Source organism: Paramisgurnus dabryanus, chromosome 8, assembly GCF_030506205.2.
Source record: "Paramisgurnus dabryanus chromosome 8, PD_genome_1.1, whole genome shotgun sequence".
Classification (NCBI taxonomy): Eukaryota; Metazoa; Chordata; class Actinopteri; order Cypriniformes; family Cobitidae; genus Paramisgurnus; species Paramisgurnus dabryanus.
Window position 1 is genome coordinate 4,453,039 of NC_133344.1, and position 22,032 is coordinate 4,475,070.

Below are 22,032 nucleotides of genomic sequence, written 5' to 3' on the forward strand. Positions count from 1 at the left end.
TATATTGTCTTCTTTAAAACAAGACCAAGATTAGGTTTCTAGCCCAAAGAATCCCAGAGAAATATTCATTTAAAGATGTACATCACATTGTCATCCTCCACTCAAACGGGATTTGCGGCACATAAGGGGTTAAAATACGCCGAACCATGTGTCCTGTATCATAGCTCCATGAATGACCTTTGCAGCAAAAAAACCCGCGTGAAAATCTGTTCGGTATTCACTAAAATATGATTAATTAAATGCGCTGATAGCTCAATCCACCAGTCATACAGATTACACTGAGTGGAGCGGGTGACCGATCTAAGATGGCGGCCCCATATCTCGCCGCGCCAGTTGGCAGTAGCGGTCGATAGGGCGTCTACCTATATGATGTCTATGACTGAAACTGGGATGCTCTGCACATGTGCCATTTTCTTCTCTTTTAATGGCGGTTGGCAAACTCACTGAAAGGTGCATTTCCGCCACCTACAGGACGGGAGTGTGGAGCATATGCACATGTGCAATGACGTAGAATTGGTGTAATGATATGTGACGCAAATAACTCGAGTGTGTTTTGTTGAAGGAAGTCACAAGAAGTGATTGTCTTGTTAATCTTGTTCCTATTATCCTTCCAATTCCCCATAAAGTGATACAAGACAGCGCTGTCCGGTCAGTCCATGATTTATACTCTGATTCACAAATGCGTGTGTTTGGACTCGCTCTCGCGAACGGTCTGCGTGAAGTAAAATACGCTTTTTGGGCACACGTGAATGTTTTTGCTGCTGCTTTATAATCAGAGTGAGGCACAAAGCAAATCTTGAAACAGCGTGAAACTATATTTGTGCAATGTGCGCATGTCAAATGATCAAATCTGATTTAAATCTTGTGTCATATAAACACGCACATCAATCCGATCACATTATTAAGTGTTCATGTAAACGCTATGATAGGATTTATTAATCGGAAGGATTTTAATCCGATGGAGGCAAAATGTGTCCATGTAAACATAGCTATTGACACCTGTCTTATGTCTATATGTGTGAATCTAGAACAAGATACAGAATCTCAATTCTTCATCCTTCTTTGTGTAAATAAGAGTGAAAAGACAATTTAATTGTTTCATGTTTCTTTCAGATGTGAAGAGTGATTCATGTTTGGATATAGAAATAACGTCCTCAACATCAAAAGAGCGACTGACAGCACAAACTCTTTCCTGCATCACCTGTGGAAAGACATTCAGCTCACAGAGACATTTAGAGAGACATGAGAGAAAACACACAGAAGAGAAACTCTTCACCAGATCTGAGATCAGCTTTACTACCTTACAAGAGAAGAAACTTCATTCAGAAGACCACAAAGAGAAGAAGAAGCAGCAGTTTCACTGTGAGCAGTGTGGGAAGATTTGTGTCTCTTCCTCTAAACTAAATATTCACATGAGGATACACAGTGGTGAAAAGCCTTTCAACTGCACTGAATGTGGAAAATACTTCAGAACCAAAGACAAACTTAAAGTTCATCAGAGAATTCACACAGGAGAAAAACCTTACAAGTGTCCTCACTGTGAGAAGAGATTTCGCTGTAAATATAATCTGAAGACACATGTGCTTTTACACACCAATGAGAGACCGTATCAGTGCAGTGAATGTGACAAAAGCTTTAGGGATTCAGGTACATTAAAATCACACCAGAATACTCACATTAAAGAGAAACTCTATCAGTGTTCACACTGTGATAAACGTTACGGTTATAAATCTAAGCTGATAATCCATGAGAGAGTTCACACTGGAGAGAAACCTTACGTCTGCGCTCACTGTGGAAAGAGCTTCTCTAGTTCATCTCAATTAATAGTTCATCAGAGAGTTCATACTGGAGAGAAACCTTATCATTGTAGTGTCTGTGGGAAGAGTTTTAGTCTAAAGGCCTCCTTACTAAATCACAAGAGAATTCATACAGGTGAAAAACCTTTCAAATGCTCTCAGTGTGACAAGACGTTTACTTGTTTAAGTAACTTAAAATTCCATCAGACAGTTCATACTGGAGAGAAACCTTATCACTGTAGTGTCTGTGGGAAGAGTTTTAGTGTAAAGGCTTCATTACTAAATCACAAGAGAATTCATACAGGTGAAAAACCTTTCAAATGCTCTCAGTGTGACAAGACGTTTGCTTATTCAGGTTCCTTAAAATCCCATCAGAGAGTTCATACTGGAGAGAAACCTTACGTCTGCTCTCACTGTGGAAAGAGCTTCTCTAGTTCATCTAAATTCAGAGTTCATCAGAGAGTTCATACTGGAGAGAAACCTTATCACTGTAGTGTCTGTGGGAAGAGTTTTAGTCATCACTCAAACTTACTAAGGCACCAGAGACTTCACACAGGTGAAAAACCTTTCAAATGCTCTCAGTGTGACAAGACGTTTGCTCAGTCAGGTTCCTTAAAAGCCCATCAGAGAGTTCATACTGGTGAGAAACCTTAAAGCCGAAGATATACTAGGGACATCTGCATGACGTCATTTTTGCAACAGCGCATGCGTGAGAAAATATTGAGACAGGACACCCCACTACAAACAATTACACAAAGGCAATAAACAGCATTTGCACACACACACTATTGTTTTTTCTTCTTTCCTGGTCTTTGTTTTCTTCTTGTTTCTTCTAAACTTTGTTTGCCATGGTGGATCGTCTACTTCTCTTTACCTATTCTAAAACAATTTTAATGCCGCTTTTCCGTTGCATAGTACCTCACGGTTTAGTTTAGTTTGGGTCGGGTCAGCTTACTTTTGGGAGCTTTTCCACTGGGTGAAGTACGTAGTACCCAATACTTTTTTTTAGTACCACCTCAGTTGGGGTTCCAAGCGACCACTGTAGATCACTGATTGGTCTGAGAGAATCGTCACTATCAGCGTCATTGCTATAATGTGTAAGATTAGCTTTACCTTAGTGCTAGCTTGTGCTGTCTCGTGTGCCATCTGTGCTCTGCTATAAGTTGCCAAACTCCATGTAGCGATGAAAAACATCTAAAGGATAAGAATCAGGAACACAATACCAGTATTTTCCTGACTAGCAGTTTATGGGGGCACATTCACGACGCGCACGTATGCTGAATCAGAATCAGAAAGAGCTTTATTGTCAAGTATGCTTGCGCATTCAAGGAATTTGTTTTAGTGACATAAGCTTCCAGTACACAGAGACACCAACACACAGACAAATAAATAGGTGTATAAACAATTGTGCTATACATGACAATGGCATAGCATTGAATAAGGTGCAGGGATGTACTAGAATGGAGGGGTAACAAATAAATATTAATAAAAAATAATATTGCACTTTTTTTGCATAAGCATAAGTGGGGAACATTTAACTGTTCATGAGGTAGATTGCCCGGGGGAAGAAACTGTTTTTGTGCCTTGCTGTTCTGGTATTTGCAGCTCTGAGGCGCTGGCCAGAAGGCAAAAAGTTCAAAAATGGGGTGACTTGGATGTGAGGGATCCAGAGTGATTTTATGAGCCCTTTTCTTCACTCTGGATGTATACAGTTCTTGAAGGGTGGGCAGGGGAGCACCAATAATCCTTTCAGCAGTTCGAACAGTTCTCTGTAGTCTTCTGATGTCTGATTTTGTTGCTGAGCCAAACCAGACAGTAATAGAAGTGCACAGTACAGACTCAATGACGGCTGAGTAGAACTGTTTCAGCAGCAGTGTTCAGCTCCAGGTTGTTAAGACTGCACCAGACAGCCAGCTGCTCAACCTCTTTTCTGTAAGCAGACTCATCACCGTCCTGGATGAGGCAGATGATTGTAGTGTCATCTGCAAACTTCAGGAGCTTGACAAGAGGGGTCTTTAGAGGTGCAGTTGTTGGTGTACAGGGAGAAGAGCAGAGGGGAGAGAACACATCCCTGAGGGGCGCCAGTGCAGCTGTTTGACATGAACTTCCCCAGTCTTACTAACTGTTGCCTTTTCTGTCAGAAAGCTGGTGATCCACTGACAGATAGAGCTAGGAACAGAGAGCTGGGTCAGTTTGGTCTGGAGGGTTGTTGGGATGATGGTGTTGAAAGCCGAACTAAAGTCCACAAACAGGATCCTCACATAAGTCCCTGTTTTGTCCAGATGTTGCAGGATGAAGTGCATTCCCATGTTGATTACATCATCCACGGACCTGTTTGCTCGGTAAGCAAACTGCAGGGTTCCAGTAAGGGTCCAGTGATGTCCTTCAGATAATCCAGAACCAGTTTTTCAAACGACTTCATGACGACAGACGTTAGGGCCACAGGCCTGTAGTCGGTAAGTCCTGTTATCTTGAATTTCTTTGGAATGGGGATTATGGTGGAGCGTTTGAAGCAGGAAGGCACTTCACACAACTCCAGGGATCTGTTGAAGATCTGTGAAAAGATGGGGGCCTTCTTGAAGACCTGGGCACATCATCTTCACAGATTTGAAGAGCAGGAGGTGTGGAGAGAGAGATTGCAGGAGGTGTTAATGGTTGTGTAGGGAGATGGTCAGAATGGGTGTTGGGGGTTTCAAATCTACAATAAAACTCATTCAGGTCGTTAGCAAGTCTAAGATTAGCCTCAGTGCAAGGGGATGGTGTCTTGTAGTTTGTGATGGCCCTCAGTCCTCTCCACACTGAAGTTGAGTCATTGGAAGTAAACTGGTTTCCCCGTTGATTCTGATTCACGATCCGCTCTGAACAGCTGAAAACCCCCCAGATGGAGAGCGCTGTCCGGTATGGCGTCATTCAGCCAGGTTTCCGTGAAACTCAGAGCAGCAGAGTGTGAGTGTCTTTATTTGTCCGAGAGAGCAAAAGGAGTTTGTCTGTTTTGTTGGGTAGAGAATGAAGATTTGCCAGATGGATGCTAGGCAACTGCGTTCGAAATCCACGCTTCCTTAGTCTGACGAGCGCTCCCGCTCGCTTCCCCCGTCTGCGCTTCCTAAAGCGTTTGCTCAGCGCCGCCGCTCCTCCGATAACAACGTTCAGTAAAACGTATGAATAATTTATATCCGGTAAAAGATCTTGTGGTGTGTTCTGCCGAATGTTCAGCAGTTCATCCCTGGCGAAACAACTAATCGTGTTTGTTAAACAAAAAACAGGAAAAACGAACAAAAACAGTACAAACACTGGAGAGCCAAGCACTGAAGCAGCCATGCACGGCGCCATCTTCAGACATCAACTTATGAGTCTTAGCGTGAGAGCGTGTTAACTGATGCCACAGGTGATTGTACAGAAACTGTCATGTGAGACAGAGGTAGTGTTAAACACGATGTGCAAACATCTATTTTGGTGATCAATTTTAGTTTTGTGGCAGACTGAGAAATAAATGAATGTATGGAAATGTACAACAACGTGCTCTCACTTGTATGATGTCACAGCAGTAGGCAGCGCAAACATAACAACACCCCTATAATCCCCCCCACTCTGAAGTAATGGCGCTTTTCCATTGCATAGTACCCCACGGTTTAGTTTAGTTTGGGTCGGGTCAGCTCATCTCACTTTGGCGTGGTTAGCTTTTCCATTGAGTTTAGTATCACTTCGCAGTGGGAGGGATTATAGGCGTGTCGTTATATTTACGCTGCCTACTGCTGTGACCTCATACATGTGAGAGCATCCTTATACATTCCCATACATTTATTTATTTCTCAGCTCCACAAAATTAAAATTGGCCACCACAAATAGATGTTTGCACATCGCGCTTATCACTAACGTTACCTCTGTCTCACATGACAGTTTCTGTTCAAACACCCGACCCGTGGCGTCAGTCGACGGCGCTCCGCTGAGCCTCATTCAAGTTGCATTTAACTCTTTCACCGCCAGCGTTTTTAAAAAAAGTTGCCAGCCAGCGCCAGCGTTTTTCATGATTTTCACCAAAGTTTAATGCCTTCCAGAAAATGTTCTTCTTTAAATATATAAACATACAATATACCAAATAAAAGAACAGACCCTCTGCTTTCAAACAAAAAAAAAAACGTTTCATCCTACCTTTAGTGGTTCTTTTGCAATCAGCTTTTGAATATGGGTAGGTTTTTGCAAAAACACCATATTTTGAGCAAAAAGCAGAGATAATTCCATTTTTATGACGGACTTTTCATAGAGATCCCATTCAGAGCGATCTTTAAAACAGACACGGACATGCAGCAGCTTGCCATAGGGCAATACTTCCGGTTTTAAAAAGTTGCGGAAAGACGGAAAATCTCGTCATTGGCGGGGAAGCGTTTTCTCTTAATTGACGAGATATCTCGTCAATGGCGGGGAAAGAGTTAAGCATATATAATACGGACGTGCACGTCGCGAATGTGCCGCCACTAACTGCAAGTCTGGAAAAAAAACTGTTATGGTGTCCTGGATTCTCAACCTGTGGATGTTTTTCATCGCTAAAAGGGTGTTTGGAAACTTATAGCAGAACACGGATGTTTGCTCAAGACAGCGCAAGCTAGCAGTAAGCTAAAGCTAATATTTACATTATAGCGATGATGCTTCTATCAGACCAATCAGTGACCTACAGTGTTTTCGCGTCACGTTTGGTATCAGCTCAGGTTGCTTGTAACCCCAACCGAGGTGGTACGAAATAAAGTATCGGGTACTACGTACTGCACCCAATGGAAAAGCTCCCAAAAGTAAGCTGACCCAAACTAAACCAAACCTTGGGGTACTTTGCAATGGAAAAGCGCCATAATACTAACTCGATGGAAAAGCTAAGTGAAGTGAGCTGACCCGACCTAACTCGCAAATCAGTGCGGCTCTGACGGCCTGGTAGAGTAATAATTTGAATGAGAAATCATTTGTATTGTGTACATGCCGAACACAGGTGTTTTATTATATAATTTATTGGCGGTCTCTCTACCATGCACGAAAGCACATTGTATCCTGTGCATTAGACGTGCCAATGTCTCGTCACATTTCATTATATCTATTTTTGCCATAGAAACAAAGTCAATACTTTATATTTACGCCTACCCTTGACTAGACGTAAGTTAGAGTCTCAGACGTGCGCTACGGCTAGATGGTGCAACAGGTGTAAATTCTACATCTAACATAAAGCGCATTTTATATCCAGAGTAGTCTTACGACCGGGTTTACGCCCAGCTGGTGCAACCGGCCCCAGGAGTTTAGTTACCCTTTGATAGTAAAATAAGAACAAATAATCAAATGATTAGCAATATCGCAGATAAATACAAACACACAAATGAAATCAAACTGTGCTGCTCATGTTTTCAGATTGATCTAACAGTTCTGTTATTTTGAAGGTAAGGTGGCAAGCTGGTAAAGGGTGTATGTGTCTGGGAGCAAACATACTGTTCATAACTATATACAATAGTGTTAGTTCATGTTGTTTTTCATATTTTATTTACACATTTATCATTTTTATCTCTTTTATGAACTGTTTTTATGTGTCAAACTCGTTTATTTTATATTGTGTGCTGTGTGATTTTACATACTGGTTTCAAAGTTTTAATTTCATGGGACCACAATGTCATTAATTGTTCATTTAAGAAAGGAACTGTTCAGATTATTCAATAAATTCTTTGTTCATTTTTACAATGATTATGTCTTTTGACTTCTGCTATAGGTCTATTTTCTGGACTGATATTAAAGTTTACATAATTATTCAGTTTTCTGTCAGTCTTTTTATTCTTTCTAGGAAAGTTAAAGGACCTGTTATTGCATTGAGAGCATCTTGACCAGATACACAGTGTGATAGGGTAGCACCATAGAAATGAACTGCAAGAGCTTGTACAGAGGAGTAAAGACTGCATAGAGGAACACCACTATATTTTGAGTATATTTTGCATACTTGACAAGCATGTCACACTTTCACTGCACAGATACCATATATTGTATAACAGGATTTTTTTTACTTTATTATCAGTATTTTAATGACAATCACAGTTGAATGTAAAGTTGTAATAAAAAAGGAAGAATGTCATTGTAGGTATCTAGATGAAAATAAAGGCTTTGAACTTCAACTGCACTTTTAATTTGCATATTCAAGAGCGAATCATTTAAAATATTTTTTTTTGGTTCCTTTAAAAAAATTTGTTTTATTTTACGGGAGAAAAGGAAACTGTAGATTTCATAATCTTAAAACAGAAGTTATATGATAAAATAGAAAATAACAACCTACCATGGATGATAAAATAGAAACAGTTTTGCTACTGTATTTTTATATAACCATGTATTTGTAGTCAAAAGGCAATCAAACAGCTTTTCTACCGGTATATATAAAGCTTCTGACTATAAGGTGCGGCAAATTTCGTATCGTAGGCTGTATGACTAGTAGGGGTGTGACGAGATCTCGTGCGACGAGATCTCGCGATATTAAATGTGTCTCGCGAGATTAAGTGTGTCTCGCGAGATTTCTTGTGGAGGTGAAATGCTGGCCGTTCCTCAAATAAAAGACCGCATCCTTCAGAGGTCACATTTTTTAAACTGCATTTACTTCATAAAGACTGTCTTATTATTACTATAAACAATTATAAAGTTTACTAATAATTTAGTTAATCGCAAATTGTTGTAATATGCTCACGACCTGCGAATGTAATGCTCAGTTAATGATCTGAAATAAACCTTAATGACGTATGCAGCCTGCATATGCGACCTCCGGAGCATGCAGCCTTCTGTTTGATCCTTTTAGGGGCCAGTTACACCAAAAGTGTTTATGGCAGTTGCAGGCGACTTTTTTGAATGATATTCTATGGGCAGGGAGCGTTTGCGCGCTGTTTATGCGCGCTGAGCGCCTTGCGGTTTTTGCCGCCGGCCGCAGCACGCGCCTTTGAAGGAACGCTGAGAGCGGAAAAGTGCTCGACGTCATTCGCGTCCATTGTCCAATCGAATGAGGGGAGAGGCGGGCCTTACGTTGTGGTGAGGGAAGTTTGCAGTTGCTTTGAAGAACCGGACTACACTCGCTCACTCTCCTGTGTGTTTGTGCACCTCTCACCCTCAAACAAGGTCAGAGCAAGCGTCCTCTTTTTAAAGTTTCTGCTAATATGACAGTTAACAGCAAAAGAGCGCACGCTTCAATATTTGATTGACAAGACAGCTGACTCGGTGGTTGCTTAGCAATATAAAAATTTGCGTCGCACTGCTCTTTTTTACTGCTTTGCTTTTTTGTTTGGGTTTCTAATAATGTTCATTTGGGAACTCGTATGAAGTCTGAGACGCGTTGTGTTTGTCTGTTGGTCAGTGTCAGATGTGAAGTCTCAGCAGATTAAACCCTCACACAGAGTTTACATGATTTAATGTCTGCATGTTCTTTCTCAAAAAATGACAGTGGCTGTATCATTTCTATAGTAAAGAAATTGACGTATATTAAATATTCAAATGGATTTAAACATTGTTTAGCTAAAAATAAGCGTTTCTCTCCGTCTAAAGTGAAAGTGAAGATAGCGTCCGCGCGACGAGTCCACTATCGCCCCCTGCAGGCATTATTATAATATATACATAATGCTTTTTATTTATAGACCACAAATGTAATGTGTTTGTTAATGTAATGTTGTTTAATGTAATTTGGTTTTAATACTTTATTTGAACCAATTATTATTGCATCGTTATTATGTAATTTTAAAGGCTACTGCTCATTTGGGTCTGTTTTTATTACCCAAAAATAACAAATTACTTCATTATCAGTTAGAAAAATAATTGTTAGGGCCAGTCCCTGATTAGTTAAAACATTTAAAAATAACATGATTTCAGTTTCTTATTCATTTATTTTATCATTGAGGGTTTCTTAAAAAGTGTAAAAATATCGTCTCGTCTCGTTCTCGTGAACCCAATCTCGTGTCTCGTCTCGTCTCGTGGATTAAGTGTCTCGTCACACCCCTAATGACTAGTCTATGATTAACGGCTAGTTCTGTACGTTTTACATTTAAAGGCAGGGTATCTAATTTTGAAAAATTCTAACTTTAGACAGCACTGAAATCACGATCTCACAAGGCATACCTCACTTGTTTTGCTAAATCCATTGTAAAGCAGTGAGCGTCTTCTGTCTCCAGTACAGCAGGAGGCGCTGCAGCTCTTTAGTCCGCAGATAAACTCACTAAAGAAAGAAAGAAAGAGCGCGCGTGTGATGTGTTTGTGTATCCTGTTTGTGTATAAGTGTTTTTCTCTCTTGCGTGTTTCATTGAGTGTAAACAGAGTCTTGTCTCTGTGTATTTAAGTGTTGAGACGATGCAGGACATTACAGTGTGTGACAGTAAACAGAGCTTACAGGAGAATCAAACCTCCACAGAGTCTCTGGATTCTGTCTGTAACGCTGAAGAACAGCAGCAGATCCTGCAGACCAAACTGAAGATGTGTTCAGTTAAACTCATCGACTGCACGAACCTCATGATGAAGATTAAAACTGAACCCACAGAAATCAAAACTGAACCCACAGAAATCAAAACTGAACCCACAGAAGAGGAAGATCGCACTGAGGAAGATGATGTTTTTATTTCATCAGGTGTGTCTTCTCAATTATTTTCAAAAATTTTAACTGTCATGAGAGCACCTATTTTGGGTTTTCAGTCACAAACTCACTAATAAAAAGACCAAAAAATGTAAGTACTAAAATGTTAAAGGAGTTTATGATATCTTTAATACTTATTGTGGAACAGGCATGTAGGCTTAAATGTTTAGTTCACCTCAAAATTATTATTGATCGTAAATCACTTACCCCTGTGTCGCCCTAAACCCCCAAGTGCCCAGATTCTCTTCAGAAGACATTTTAAGATATTTTTGATGAAAACTGGGAGCCCAGCAAACACAGAACATTCCCTGTAGGTTTTTTTAAGATAGAATATGATGACCAAATTTTCACATATATTGTACGTTAACATTCTCAACAAACAAAGCACATTATTTAAAATAAATAACTAAAAGACAGACTTTAAACTTTTAAAAGTTTAAAGTCCTTCAACAGGTTAAGTAATCTAATTCCACTTTTCAGGTTCACGCTTTTTAAAGATTTGCAGTAAATCCAAAATAATGGCTTCATTTTCATATATTTACATTAATTAATGTAAAATTTTCCCATTATAAACAAGCTGTCCAATAGAAATTGAATGTCTCATTAGTGTACCAAAAATAATAAATAATAATAATCATTAACAGGCCATCTTCATTTAGCAGGTAAACGTGCAGGCATTTGTTATAATACATAATGCTGGTTTTCATTACCAAGCCTACTTATTACTGTAATGTGTTTACTTGTTTTGATACTTTATTTGAACAAATTATTATTGCATCATCATTATTATGTCATTTTAAGGTTATTGCTAAATTGGGTCTATTTTTATTACCAGAAATATCAAAATACTTCATTATCAATTAGCAAAATAATTGTTAGGGACAGTCCTAGATTAAACACCGGCTGCTGAAGCATACATGAAATAAACCATTTTAGGTGCATTAGCTCCACCTTTTGGACTGGAGTGTTGCTCTCCTTATAGAAAATGATGGCATCAAAACCTTATGGCGAAATGACAATATCCTTCACACACTCGTTTAAAAGGCGTCCTTATGTATTTTGGCTAGTCAATTTTATTTCATCCAGTGACATGATGGGTTTAAATTTCACTCAAGAGATTTTGGATAACTGCACAACTGTCAGACTTTGAGCGCACCGCCAACGGTGTGCGAGTGTGTGTGTGTCCATGGCTGGGTTCCCCGAAACCTTCTTAGCTTTACATCATTCTTAGGTTGTACCTTAGGCTGTACCGTATCGTTAATACGTGTTTCCCGAAACGTTCTTAGTTACGTTTCCCTTCTGTAAGTCATTCGTTCGGAAGGTTGGTCTGGAGCACTCTTAGCTTAAAGGAATAGTCTACCCTTTTGCCATATTAAACTATGTTATTACCTCAACCTAGACGAATTAATACATACCTATCTTTTTTAAATGCGTGCACTGTACAGCGCGTTGTGAATGTGTTAGCATTTAGCCTAGCCCCATTCATTCCTATGGTACCAAAAAAAAGTTTTATTTTGTGGCACCAAACTTACTGTTATAACTCCTCATGTAACAGTCTTTAAATAGGGAAAACACAGAAGTGTTTGGTGGCTTCCCTGTTTGGTACCGAATGAATGGGTCTAGGATAAATGCTAACACATTCACGACGCGCTGTACAGTGCACGCATTGAAAAAAGATAGATATGTATTAATTCATCTAAGTTGAGGTAATAACATAGTTTAATATGGCAAAAGGGTAGACTATTCCTTTAACCTTATCCCACTTGACTCCGCTAGGGGCCTTGCTTATGATAAAAGGTTGTGTAGATTGCAGTCTATATAACTAAATATCTGTAAAAAAAAAAAAAGTTGAAGTACACTCTGTGTTCAATTAGGCTATTTTTTTATTTAAACAAAACATTCACATAATTAGACAATTTCATTGATGGTTGTTAGTATTTTAATTATGTTTTCCAAAGGAAAATCAGCTGCAAACTATTATTACAGGCTTAAAGGCGTTCTAAGCGAATCTGCGAGACGTTAGTTTATGTTGACATTTGAACTGTTTTCAAACAGACGGAGCATAGCTAACTCCTCCCCCTCCCTTCCGTGCTTTCATGAACGCACCCAGCCCCCACCCCAAAATCCTTTTTGTCGTTTATTGGCTGGAACACTTTGTTTTGTTTTGTGATGCTAGGTTTGGCCACTATGTTGTTATTGCCATTTGTGAAGCCTGGGCTGTCTACAGATATCGCATTTTTTACAGTTTGATCAGCGGACAGGCAGCAAGCAGATAGTGAGGAGATGTTTGCTGTATGTAACAAAAAATGTTTTATGGTCTAAAACGCGTCAATTCGCTTAGAGCGCCTTTAAGAAACTATTTTTAAAAAATGATTTTGGGTGGAGGAGTTGGTGAAACTATGGCAGGCAGCTTTACAGTGAATCTTACTATTTCATTTGTGCATTTCATATCCATTAAATCTTTAGTTTATCGGCTATTTTAGCTGCAAATAAACAAATCAAGTAAAAATCGCATGCCACGGGAGCACATTCGTCACGAAATCATAATTGTTGATTTTAATAAATTATTATATAATTATTATTATTATTATTGATGTTATTTCGACTGTGCATCAAAGTTTTTAAGTTTTTCTAACTTTAAAGCAACTGTATAAACATTCCAAAGAAATTGCTCCACTTGATTACTGTTTGTATAGTCTCCTAAGGTCAACAAATTTTCCACATTAAAACTAATCAAAGCTAAAATCTAAAGCAATCATAATATATATTTATATATTATATAAAATACATTTTTATTTTAAGGTAAACAGACAGGAGCGGCTCCAGAAATGCGTCCATTAAGATTTATCCGCATTGTAAATGCCCTGCTTTCGCATCCAGTGTCCGAGCACAATAAACGCGTGAACAGCAGTTTGTTTTTATATATTTTAATTGTAATGCACAGCCAAGCCAGGTGACCTGCATGACCCACCTTATTCCCCTGTGCAACGCACTTATTTGGAACCCCTTATAAAAATGAGTATACATTGGAGCAGTTTATGCATTCTAGAAAAAGATACAGAATCTCACTTCTTCATCCTTCTTTGTGTAAATAAGAGTGAAAAGACAATTTAATTGTTTCATGTTTCTTTCAGATGTGAAGAGTGATTCATGTTTGGATATAGAAATAACATCCTCAACATCAAAAGAGTGACTGACAGCACAAACTCTTTCCTGCATCACCTGTGGAAAGACATTCAGCTCACAGAGACATTTAGAGAGACATGAGAGAAAACACACAGAAGAGAAACTCTTCACCAGATCTGAGATCAGCTTTACTACCTTACAAGAGAAGAAACTTCATTCAGAAGACCACAGAGAGAAGAAGAAGAAGCAGTTTCACTGTGAGCAGTGTGGGAAGATTTTTGTCTCTTCCTCTAAACTAAATGTTCACATGAGGACACACAGTGGTGAAAAGCCTTTCAACTGCACTGAATGTGGAAAATACTTCACAACCAAAAAAAATCTTGATATTCATCAGAGAATTCATACAGGAGAAAAACCTTTCGAGTGTCCTCACTGTGAGAAGAGATTTAGCTGTAAACGTGGTCTGAAGAGACATGTGCTTTCACACACCAATGAGAGACCGTATCAGTGCAGTGAATGTGACAAAACCTTTATGGATTCAGGTTCATTAAAATCACACCAGAATACTCACATTAAAGAGAAAATCTATCAGTGTTCATACTGTGATAAACGTTACGGTCATAAAAGTCATCTGATAATCCATCAGAGAATTCACACTGGAGAGAAACCTTACGTCTGCGCTCACTGTAGGAAGAGTTTTTCTAATTCATCTCAATTCAGAGTTCATCAGAGAGTTCATACTGGAGAGAAACCTTATCACTGTAGTCTCTGTGGGAAGAGTTTTAGTCTAAAGCATAACTTATTAAATCACCCGAGACTTCATACAGGTGAAAAACCTTTCAAGTGCTCTCAGTGTGACAAGACATTTGCTCAGTCACGTTACTTACAATCCCATCAGAGAGTTCATATTGAAGAGAAACTTCATCACTGTAATGTCTGTGGGAAGAGTTTTAGTCAACAGACTAACTTACTAAATCACCAGAGACTTCACACAGGTGATAAACCTTTTAAATGCTCTCAGTGTGACAAGACCTTTGCTAAGTTAGTTTACTTGAAATCCCATCAGAGAGTTCATATTGGAGAAAAACCTCATCACTGTAGTGTCTGTGGGAAGAGTTTTAGTCATCACTCAAACTTACTAAGGCACCAGAGACTTCACACAGGTGATAAACCTTTCAAATGCTCTCAGTGTGACATGACGTTTACTCATTCACGTAACTTAAAAGTCCATAAGATAATTCATACTGGAGAAAAACCTCATAACTGTATTTTTAATCAACAGTCAGTTTTTGTAAACCTACAGTGACCTTAATAAAGTTATGACAACAAAAACTTTTAAATATTGTTAAAAAACAAGTTAATGGTAAAATAAGAACAAATAATCAAATTATGATCAATATCACAAGTAACCAGGCTTGGGAGGGTTACTTTAAAAGTGTATTCCGTTACAGTTACAAATTACTTCATAAAAAAGTATTTAGTAAGCACAATATAAAAGTAATGTAACTGATAAGTTTTTGATTACTTAAAACAACAACTTTTATTTATTAAGAATTTAACAGAATTTTATTTAAAGGACTATACAGGCATCGGCTACAGTGTGGTATTACAGATTGGAAGGAAATAATAAAAACACAACATTAAAAAAATTCTACACAATCTATATATTAGTTTATTTTAATATAGGCCTACATGTTGACTAAAGCCGTGATCTTTCTTAATTTGCCTGACTGAACTTGGACCATTGGCAGTGGGAGTTCCTCTGCGTTACCTAGCAGTGAAAAACGCGTCAAGTGAGAAGAGATTATGAAAGGAAATTTAGGTACTAAAAAAGGTACTCTCCTAATTTCTACAGATTTCAGCATCACTAGAAGACTTACAATTGCGATCATACAAACCACTACATTTTAAAGCAGTAATAAACACATACTAGGGTCATTCTACAGAAATGTCCACTTTTGGTATGTCAAGATGTTTTTTTTTTCTAACATTTAAACTTGGACCACATTATTAGATTACTCTTTGACTATATGAGTACAAATGACAGCTTAATAATTTTAAATTTTTTGTGTGCATGTACTTAAAGCCTGCATACACCATTTTTTGTCACTGATGTTACCTTACTTCTTTAGCAATATTAAAGGTGTTAATGGAATATTATTTATAATTTTTCAGCTTTAAAGCTTAATTCTTAAGTGTAGCAGAATTCAGTGCATTTAAAATTATCATCATGTCACATGTGAAAGATTTTATTTAATGTGAACGAAAAAAAAACAGTAACATCAGTGACACAACAAATCACCAGTGACTGGTTTTACTGATCTTCACTGCTGTGCCTGTTACCCATAAGGAAGATAACACCAGTGACAATTTTCATGAAAACTGCATTTTACAAAATTGCTGCTGCAAAGTATCAAACCACATGTTGTCAATCATTGTATACTCACTAAATTGACCATCATAGTGCAGCCCTTAAAAAAGTAGCTAGAAAAATGGAAAGAAACTACCGAAACACAAAGTTAGAAGTATGGCGTTCAGCATGGAAAGAGAGTGTTCAACACTACAGACAGGCTATTAAAACCGCCAGATCTACCTATCTCAGTACGCTTATTAAAGAAAATCATAACAACCCTCGTTTCCTCTTTAGCACAGTTGCGAAACTGACTAGAAACAAAGAACAAACAGAAACCAATAGTAAATTCCAACACAATAGTAACGACTTCATGAACTTCTTTACTAACAAAATTATTTCTATTAGGGAAAACATAGAAACTACGCAAGCAGCCACCACTCAACCCAATAGTACATTTACCACTAGATTATCATACGAACATCTTGAGTCATTTAAACCTACTACAATAGAAGAGCTCTCTAAATTAGTAACGTCATCTAAATCATCGTCCTGTATATTAGACCCCATTCCCACAAAATTACTAAAAGAGGTATTTCATGTAGTGTCCGACTCGGTACTAAATATCTTTAACTCATCGCTAGAATTAGGATACGTTCCAACAGCTTTCAAACTAGCAGTTATTAGACCGCTCATTAAAAAACCAAACCTTGACCAGGGAGATCTTAATAACTTTAGACCAATCTCAAATCTACCTTTTCTTTCTAAAATATTAGAAAAAATAGTGGCAAGCCAGCTACACACATTCATAGCGAATAATAATACATATGAAAAGTTCCAATCAGGATTCAGGCCCCACCATAGCACAGAGACAGCGCTGCTTAGAGTTACAAATGACCTCCTATTAACATCCGATCGTGGTGAAATCTCAATCCTTATATTACTAGACCTTAGTGCAGCCTTTGACACAATAGATCACAGAATCCTACTCAATAGACTAGAAAACTATGTTGGCATCAGTGGTCAGGCGTTAGCCTGGTTTAGATCGTATCTAACCAATCGATATCACTTTGTTTATGTAAATGAGGAAGAGTCACATCACTCCCCCGTTACATACGGCGTACCTCAGGGATCAGTTCTAGGCCCTATTGTAAGGAACATGTGAGATTATTATTTGTTTTCCACCAGTTTTGACGCGTATCTTGCTTTCTTGTATATATCACTCAAAGTCCTTATTCCTTTACAGTGATTTATTCTTCTACCAAAATTTCAATAAACACTCACATTTGCAAATACAGCATAATCCAACGATGTTTTCTCAACAACTTATTTGAAGAGATCGATAAACTTAAATATGCTATATAACAAAATAATGAGATGATAGAGAGACGGTCAAAAGCTTGTGTTCTTCCACTAATTATGAGCACGTATAGCATATGCGTCGACAACTCTTTAAGTGAACTACAAAAAATGACGTAACTGCACATGCGCAGTAGGAACAAATATAAACCAGATAAATATAATACACACAAAAGGAACTGACTTATTAACAACCTTATTGTACTAAAATTACATAATAAAAAATATGAAAATAATAAATTCTCAATATGGATTATGGCTCTTACATACCCACCCCTAATTGACAGGCAAGCAGACTGATAATTAACTTTTTTTTTTTTTAACAAAAACGATAGAGCCATGCTAAAGAAATATGTACATTATGCATCACGTTAAAGACAATAAGTGTCTATTATCAGTCCTTTAAGGCAGAGAAACACTCTTTTATTTGAGAAGGGTTAACTGTCCATTTCACAAATAAGGCACAACTTGTCAACAGGCCTTTCCAAGGTATTGGTCTTAGTTTTAACCAACACACGTCTTACCAGTCCTTTGTTATCTGGGAACGTTTTCATGATTCTTCCACAGATCCATGAGTTTCTTGGTGACGAGTCATCTATTATCAAGACAACATCTCCAACTTTAAGGTTTTTCTTTACCTGTGTCCATTTTTGCCGCTCCTGAAGCAAAGCCAAATACTCACGCACCCACCGCTTCCAGAATAGGTTAGCAAGATATTGAATTTGTTTCCACTTGCGACGTGCATACATGTCCTCTTTTTTGAAAAGTCCAGGAGGTAAGGCTTGTTGTCCTTTCATTAATAACAGGTGATTAGGTGTTAAAGGTTCTGGATCGGCGGGATCATCCGTTGAAATGGTAAGTGGTCTGTCGTTTATTATTGCTTCCACTTCACACAGGAATGTATGCAAGCTCTCATCAGTAAGTGTTTGTTCTTTCAGCACAGATTTTAGGATTTTTCTAACAGACCTTATCTGTCTTTCCCACACTCCACCGAAATGAGATCCAGAAGGTGGGTTGAACATCCACTGTATTCCCTTTTGCAAGAGAGTGCTTTCAATTTTTGATTGATTCCACTGCTGAATGGCTTTGCGCAATTCAACTTCAGCACCAACGAAATTAGTGCCATTGTCACTTCTCATGATTGACACTTGGCCTCTCCTGCTTACAAAGCGTCGGATGGCATTTAAACACGAGTCTGTGTCTAAAGTATGTGCAACTTCAATATGCACAGCTCTTGTTGTTAAGCAGGTAAACAGAACCCCATATCTTTTAACATTACTTCTACCTTGTTTGACCTCAAACGGTCCAAAGTAGTCAACCCCGACGTTGGTAAAGGGTGGTTGATCTGGAATGATTCTGTCAAGTGGCAGCTCTGACATTTTCTGCTCTGATGCCTTTGCTCTGATCTTTCTACATGTTACACATCTGGAAAGAAGCTTTCTTACAATGGAGTTTGCAGAAGGAAGCCAGAATTTCTGTCGCAACCTTGAAAGCATGTAGTTCCGTCCACAATGTCCAATTCTCTCATGAATGTCTTTTAAGATTAAAGTTGTGACATGTGAGTCTTTGGGTAAAATGATTGGATGCTTTGAATGTTCAGACATTGCAGATCTACCAAGACGACCTCCAACTCTTAGCAATCCATCCTGAAGTGTAGGATCCATTTTAGAAAGGCACCTGTTCTTTTTCACAGATGTGTTACCTTTTTGCAACATTGACATTTCTTCCTTGAATTTTTGTTTTTGAGTGAACTTGATGATCTCATTTTCAGCTCGTGTTAAGTCCTGCATTGTTAGAGCCTTGCAGTTTTCTGCTGTGGAATTTGTTTTACAACTCAGGCCTTTTTTGTTTAAGCTGTGTTGTACGAAGCTGTCTTTGAATCTAAGGATCCATGCCACGGCTCTCTTTAACTTGTACCAGTCAGAGTAATAGTTGATCAATTTGTTCACAGCATCTGTGCCATCCACTGCATACACAAGATTTACTGAAGCTGAGTGTTTCACTTCACTGTCATCTACTTTTTTTGATAGATCACAATTTGACTCGGGCCAGTTGCTTTCTGGTTCTTTGAGGAAAGAAGGACCATTGATCCAGCTCACGTTTTTCATGAACTTTTCACAAGTAAGTCCCCTTGATGCACAATCTGCTGGATTCATAGATGTATTGATGTATCTCCACTGTTGTGGTCTAGTTGACTCTCGTATGGTGGCAATTCTGTTTGCAACAAACGTTTTGAAGCGAAGACCTTCATTGTCAATATATCTCAAAACAGTGGTGCTGTCAGTCCAGAATACAGAGTCATGAAAGTCTAGTTCCAGTTCTTCTTTCAGCATCTTGTCCGTTTTAACAGCAACGACAGCAGCAGTCAACTCCATACGTGGAATGGTGGTCTGCTTTAATGGCGCCACACGAGATTTCCCCATCACGAAGGCACAGTGTGCGAGTCCATCAGCATTCAACAATCTGAGGTATGAGACAACTCCATATCCTACCTCACTTGCATCCGAGAAGTGATGCAGTTGTGCAGAGGTGGGCACTCCAAAGTCCACTGGTTTTATACACCTTGTTACACTGAAGTCAGCTAACTGATTTAACCCTCGTAACCAAGAAGTCCATCTTTCTGCACACTGTTTTGGAATGTCCTCATCCCATGTGAGTTTTTCTTTGCACAACTGTTGCATTAGAATCTTTGATGGCAATATTACAGGTGCTAGGAAGCCCAAGGGGTCATAGATGGAGCTTGTGACTGACAGGATTCCTCTTCTGTTTACAGGTTTTTCTTTCAAATTAATCTTGAATTTGAACACATCTGAATTGGCACACCATAACACTCCTAATGCTCTCTCTGCAGGAAGTGCATCTTTACTCAAATCCAAGTCTCTGACACCTGCAATTCTTTCACTTTCTGGAACAGAGGCCAACAGAGCACGACTGTTGCTTGCCCATTTAGTAAGATGAAATCCTCCACTCGCGCACAGTTTTGTGAGGTCTTTGTACAGTGTAACTGCTTGAGAAGAACTTGAAACAGACTTTAAACAGTCGTCTACATAAAAGTTCTTGAGAACTGTATTGACTGCTTCGACCGATGACTTGGTACGATTGTCTTCTGCTGTTTTCCTAAGGGCAAAATTAGCTACACTAGGAGAAGACTTGGCTCCAAAGAGGTGGACAACCATTTTGTATTCATCCAAGTCCTGATTTACATCTCCATTTGGCCACCATAGGAAACGAAGCATGTCACTATCCTTTTCAGGAACTCTCACTTGATAGTACATAGCTTCAACATCTGCAATCATGGCAACCGACTCTTGTCTGAAGCGAGTAAGCACTCCAATAAGTAAATTTGTCATGTCTGGACCCTGTAGGAGCTCACTATTTAAAGACACTCCTTGAAAACTGGCAGCACAGTCAAAGACCACTCTTAGTTTCTTCTTCTGAGGATGGTATACACCGTGGTGAGGTATATACCAAACTTGACCGTCTTGACGACTTAAGTGTGATTTATTCACTTTGACTGCATAGCCTTTGCTTAGCATGTCGTTCATGAAACTTGTGTACTCTGCATGAAAGGAGGGATTTCTCTGAAATTTCTTCTTGATATTCAGTGCTCGCTGAACAGCAGCATTTCGATTGTTAGGCATTTGGGGAAAAGTTTTCCTGATAGGGAGGTCAATGTAATAGTGGCCATCGTAAAACTGCACTGAGTTAGACACAGATTCCATAAACTGGTGATCCATCTGCGACAATTCAGCTCTGTCATCACAATCTCTTTCAGGAAAATCGTGGTTGTACTGTTGTATCAGCATCTGTTCCACACTCTCAATGGAGATTCTGTTGACTGTAATGCTTGCTTGTGCATCTGCATGCATGCTTTCTTCAACAGGTTCTCTAAGCGGACCGTTTAAAATCCATCCAAGGGCAGTTTTCACTGCATATGGCCCATCATGCTTACTGTTAATTACTTTCCAAGGCTCTAGAAGCTTGAACTCTTTGTTTCCTATGAGGATTTCCACTTCAGCCTCAATGTGAGGCAACTTTACTTCGCTGAGGTATGGCCATTTGTCAACATCATGTTGTTGTGGAATGTTTTCCTTTGACACTGGTATGCTCATTTGTGTAAACACTTTGGGAAGCTCAATGAAGTTGTTCTCTTCCAATCCACTCACCTCCAAGTCAGTGAGTACATAACTTTCCACTCGTTGCTTTGAGTTCATAGTGCTTAGCATCATGTCAATTTTTCTACCCTGGACATTCAATCGTCTTGCTAGTGCATCAGTACAGAAAGTGGCCGAGCTGCCTGGGTCCATAAAGGCATACACTTCCACACACTTATCACTCTTTCTGGACTTTATCTTGACCGGTACTATGGCAAGAACACAATTGTCTTCAGACCCGGTGCAGGCACTTGTCTCATGACTCACTGTGGCAGGTAAAGTGTTAACATCAGTCTTTTCAACTTTAACCATTTCCTTCTCAGGAATCCTGTCTTGTGTGGTTAAGTGTAACATGCTAGGATGTTTCTTTGCGCACAGCTGACATGTACTTCTTCTGTTACAATCTTTGTTTAAGTGTCCTTTAACTAAGCATCCAAAGCAAAATCCACTCTTTCTTAAAAAGTCCAGTTTGTCTTTATATGCTTTAGCACCGAACTGGTAACATTGCTCCAAGGTATGGCTTTTCTCACAGAAAGCACAAGGTTTTGTGAAGGCACTGATGACTAACGTGCTGTTGGGTTTTATCGCAGTCGTGTCCTTTTGAGTTTCACCAACCTGTTTGATGTCAGTTAC

At 38.9% G+C, this 22,032-nt stretch overlaps 2 protein-coding genes across 2 annotated transcripts; both read left to right on the forward strand.

The window, feature by feature from the left end:
* Positions 1–1,110: 1,110 nt before the first annotated feature.
* LOC135771703 (uncharacterized) lies at positions 1,111–7,876 on the forward strand. The gene has a single exon (XM_065282074.2). The coding sequence runs from the start codon at positions 1,413–1,415 to the stop codon at positions 2,448–2,450; it is 1,038 nt and encodes a 345-aa protein (XP_065138146.2). The 5' UTR covers positions 1,111–1,412; the 3' UTR covers positions 2,451–7,876.
* Positions 7,877–8,687: 811 nt separating this feature from the next.
* Positions 8,688–15,983, forward strand: LOC141279826 (uncharacterized). The gene is made up of 2 exons (XM_073815423.1): positions 8,688–8,912; positions 13,545–15,983. The coding sequence occupies exon 2, from the start codon at positions 13,844–13,846 to the stop codon at positions 14,840–14,842; it is 999 nt and encodes a 332-aa protein (XP_073671524.1). The 5' UTR covers positions 8,688–8,912; positions 13,545–13,843; the 3' UTR covers positions 14,843–15,983.
* The last annotated feature ends 6,049 nt before the right edge of the window (positions 15,984–22,032 follow it).

What these genes read in the sequence shown, in the direction of transcription:
- LOC135771703 (XM_065282074.2), top strand. Translation starts at nt 1,413, where the DNA reads ATGAGGATACACAGTGGTGAAAAGCCTTTCAACTGCACTGAATGTGGA.
- LOC141279826 (XM_073815423.1), top strand. Translation starts at nt 13,844, where the DNA reads ATGAGGACACACAGTGGTGAAAAGCCTTTCAACTGCACTGAATGTGGA.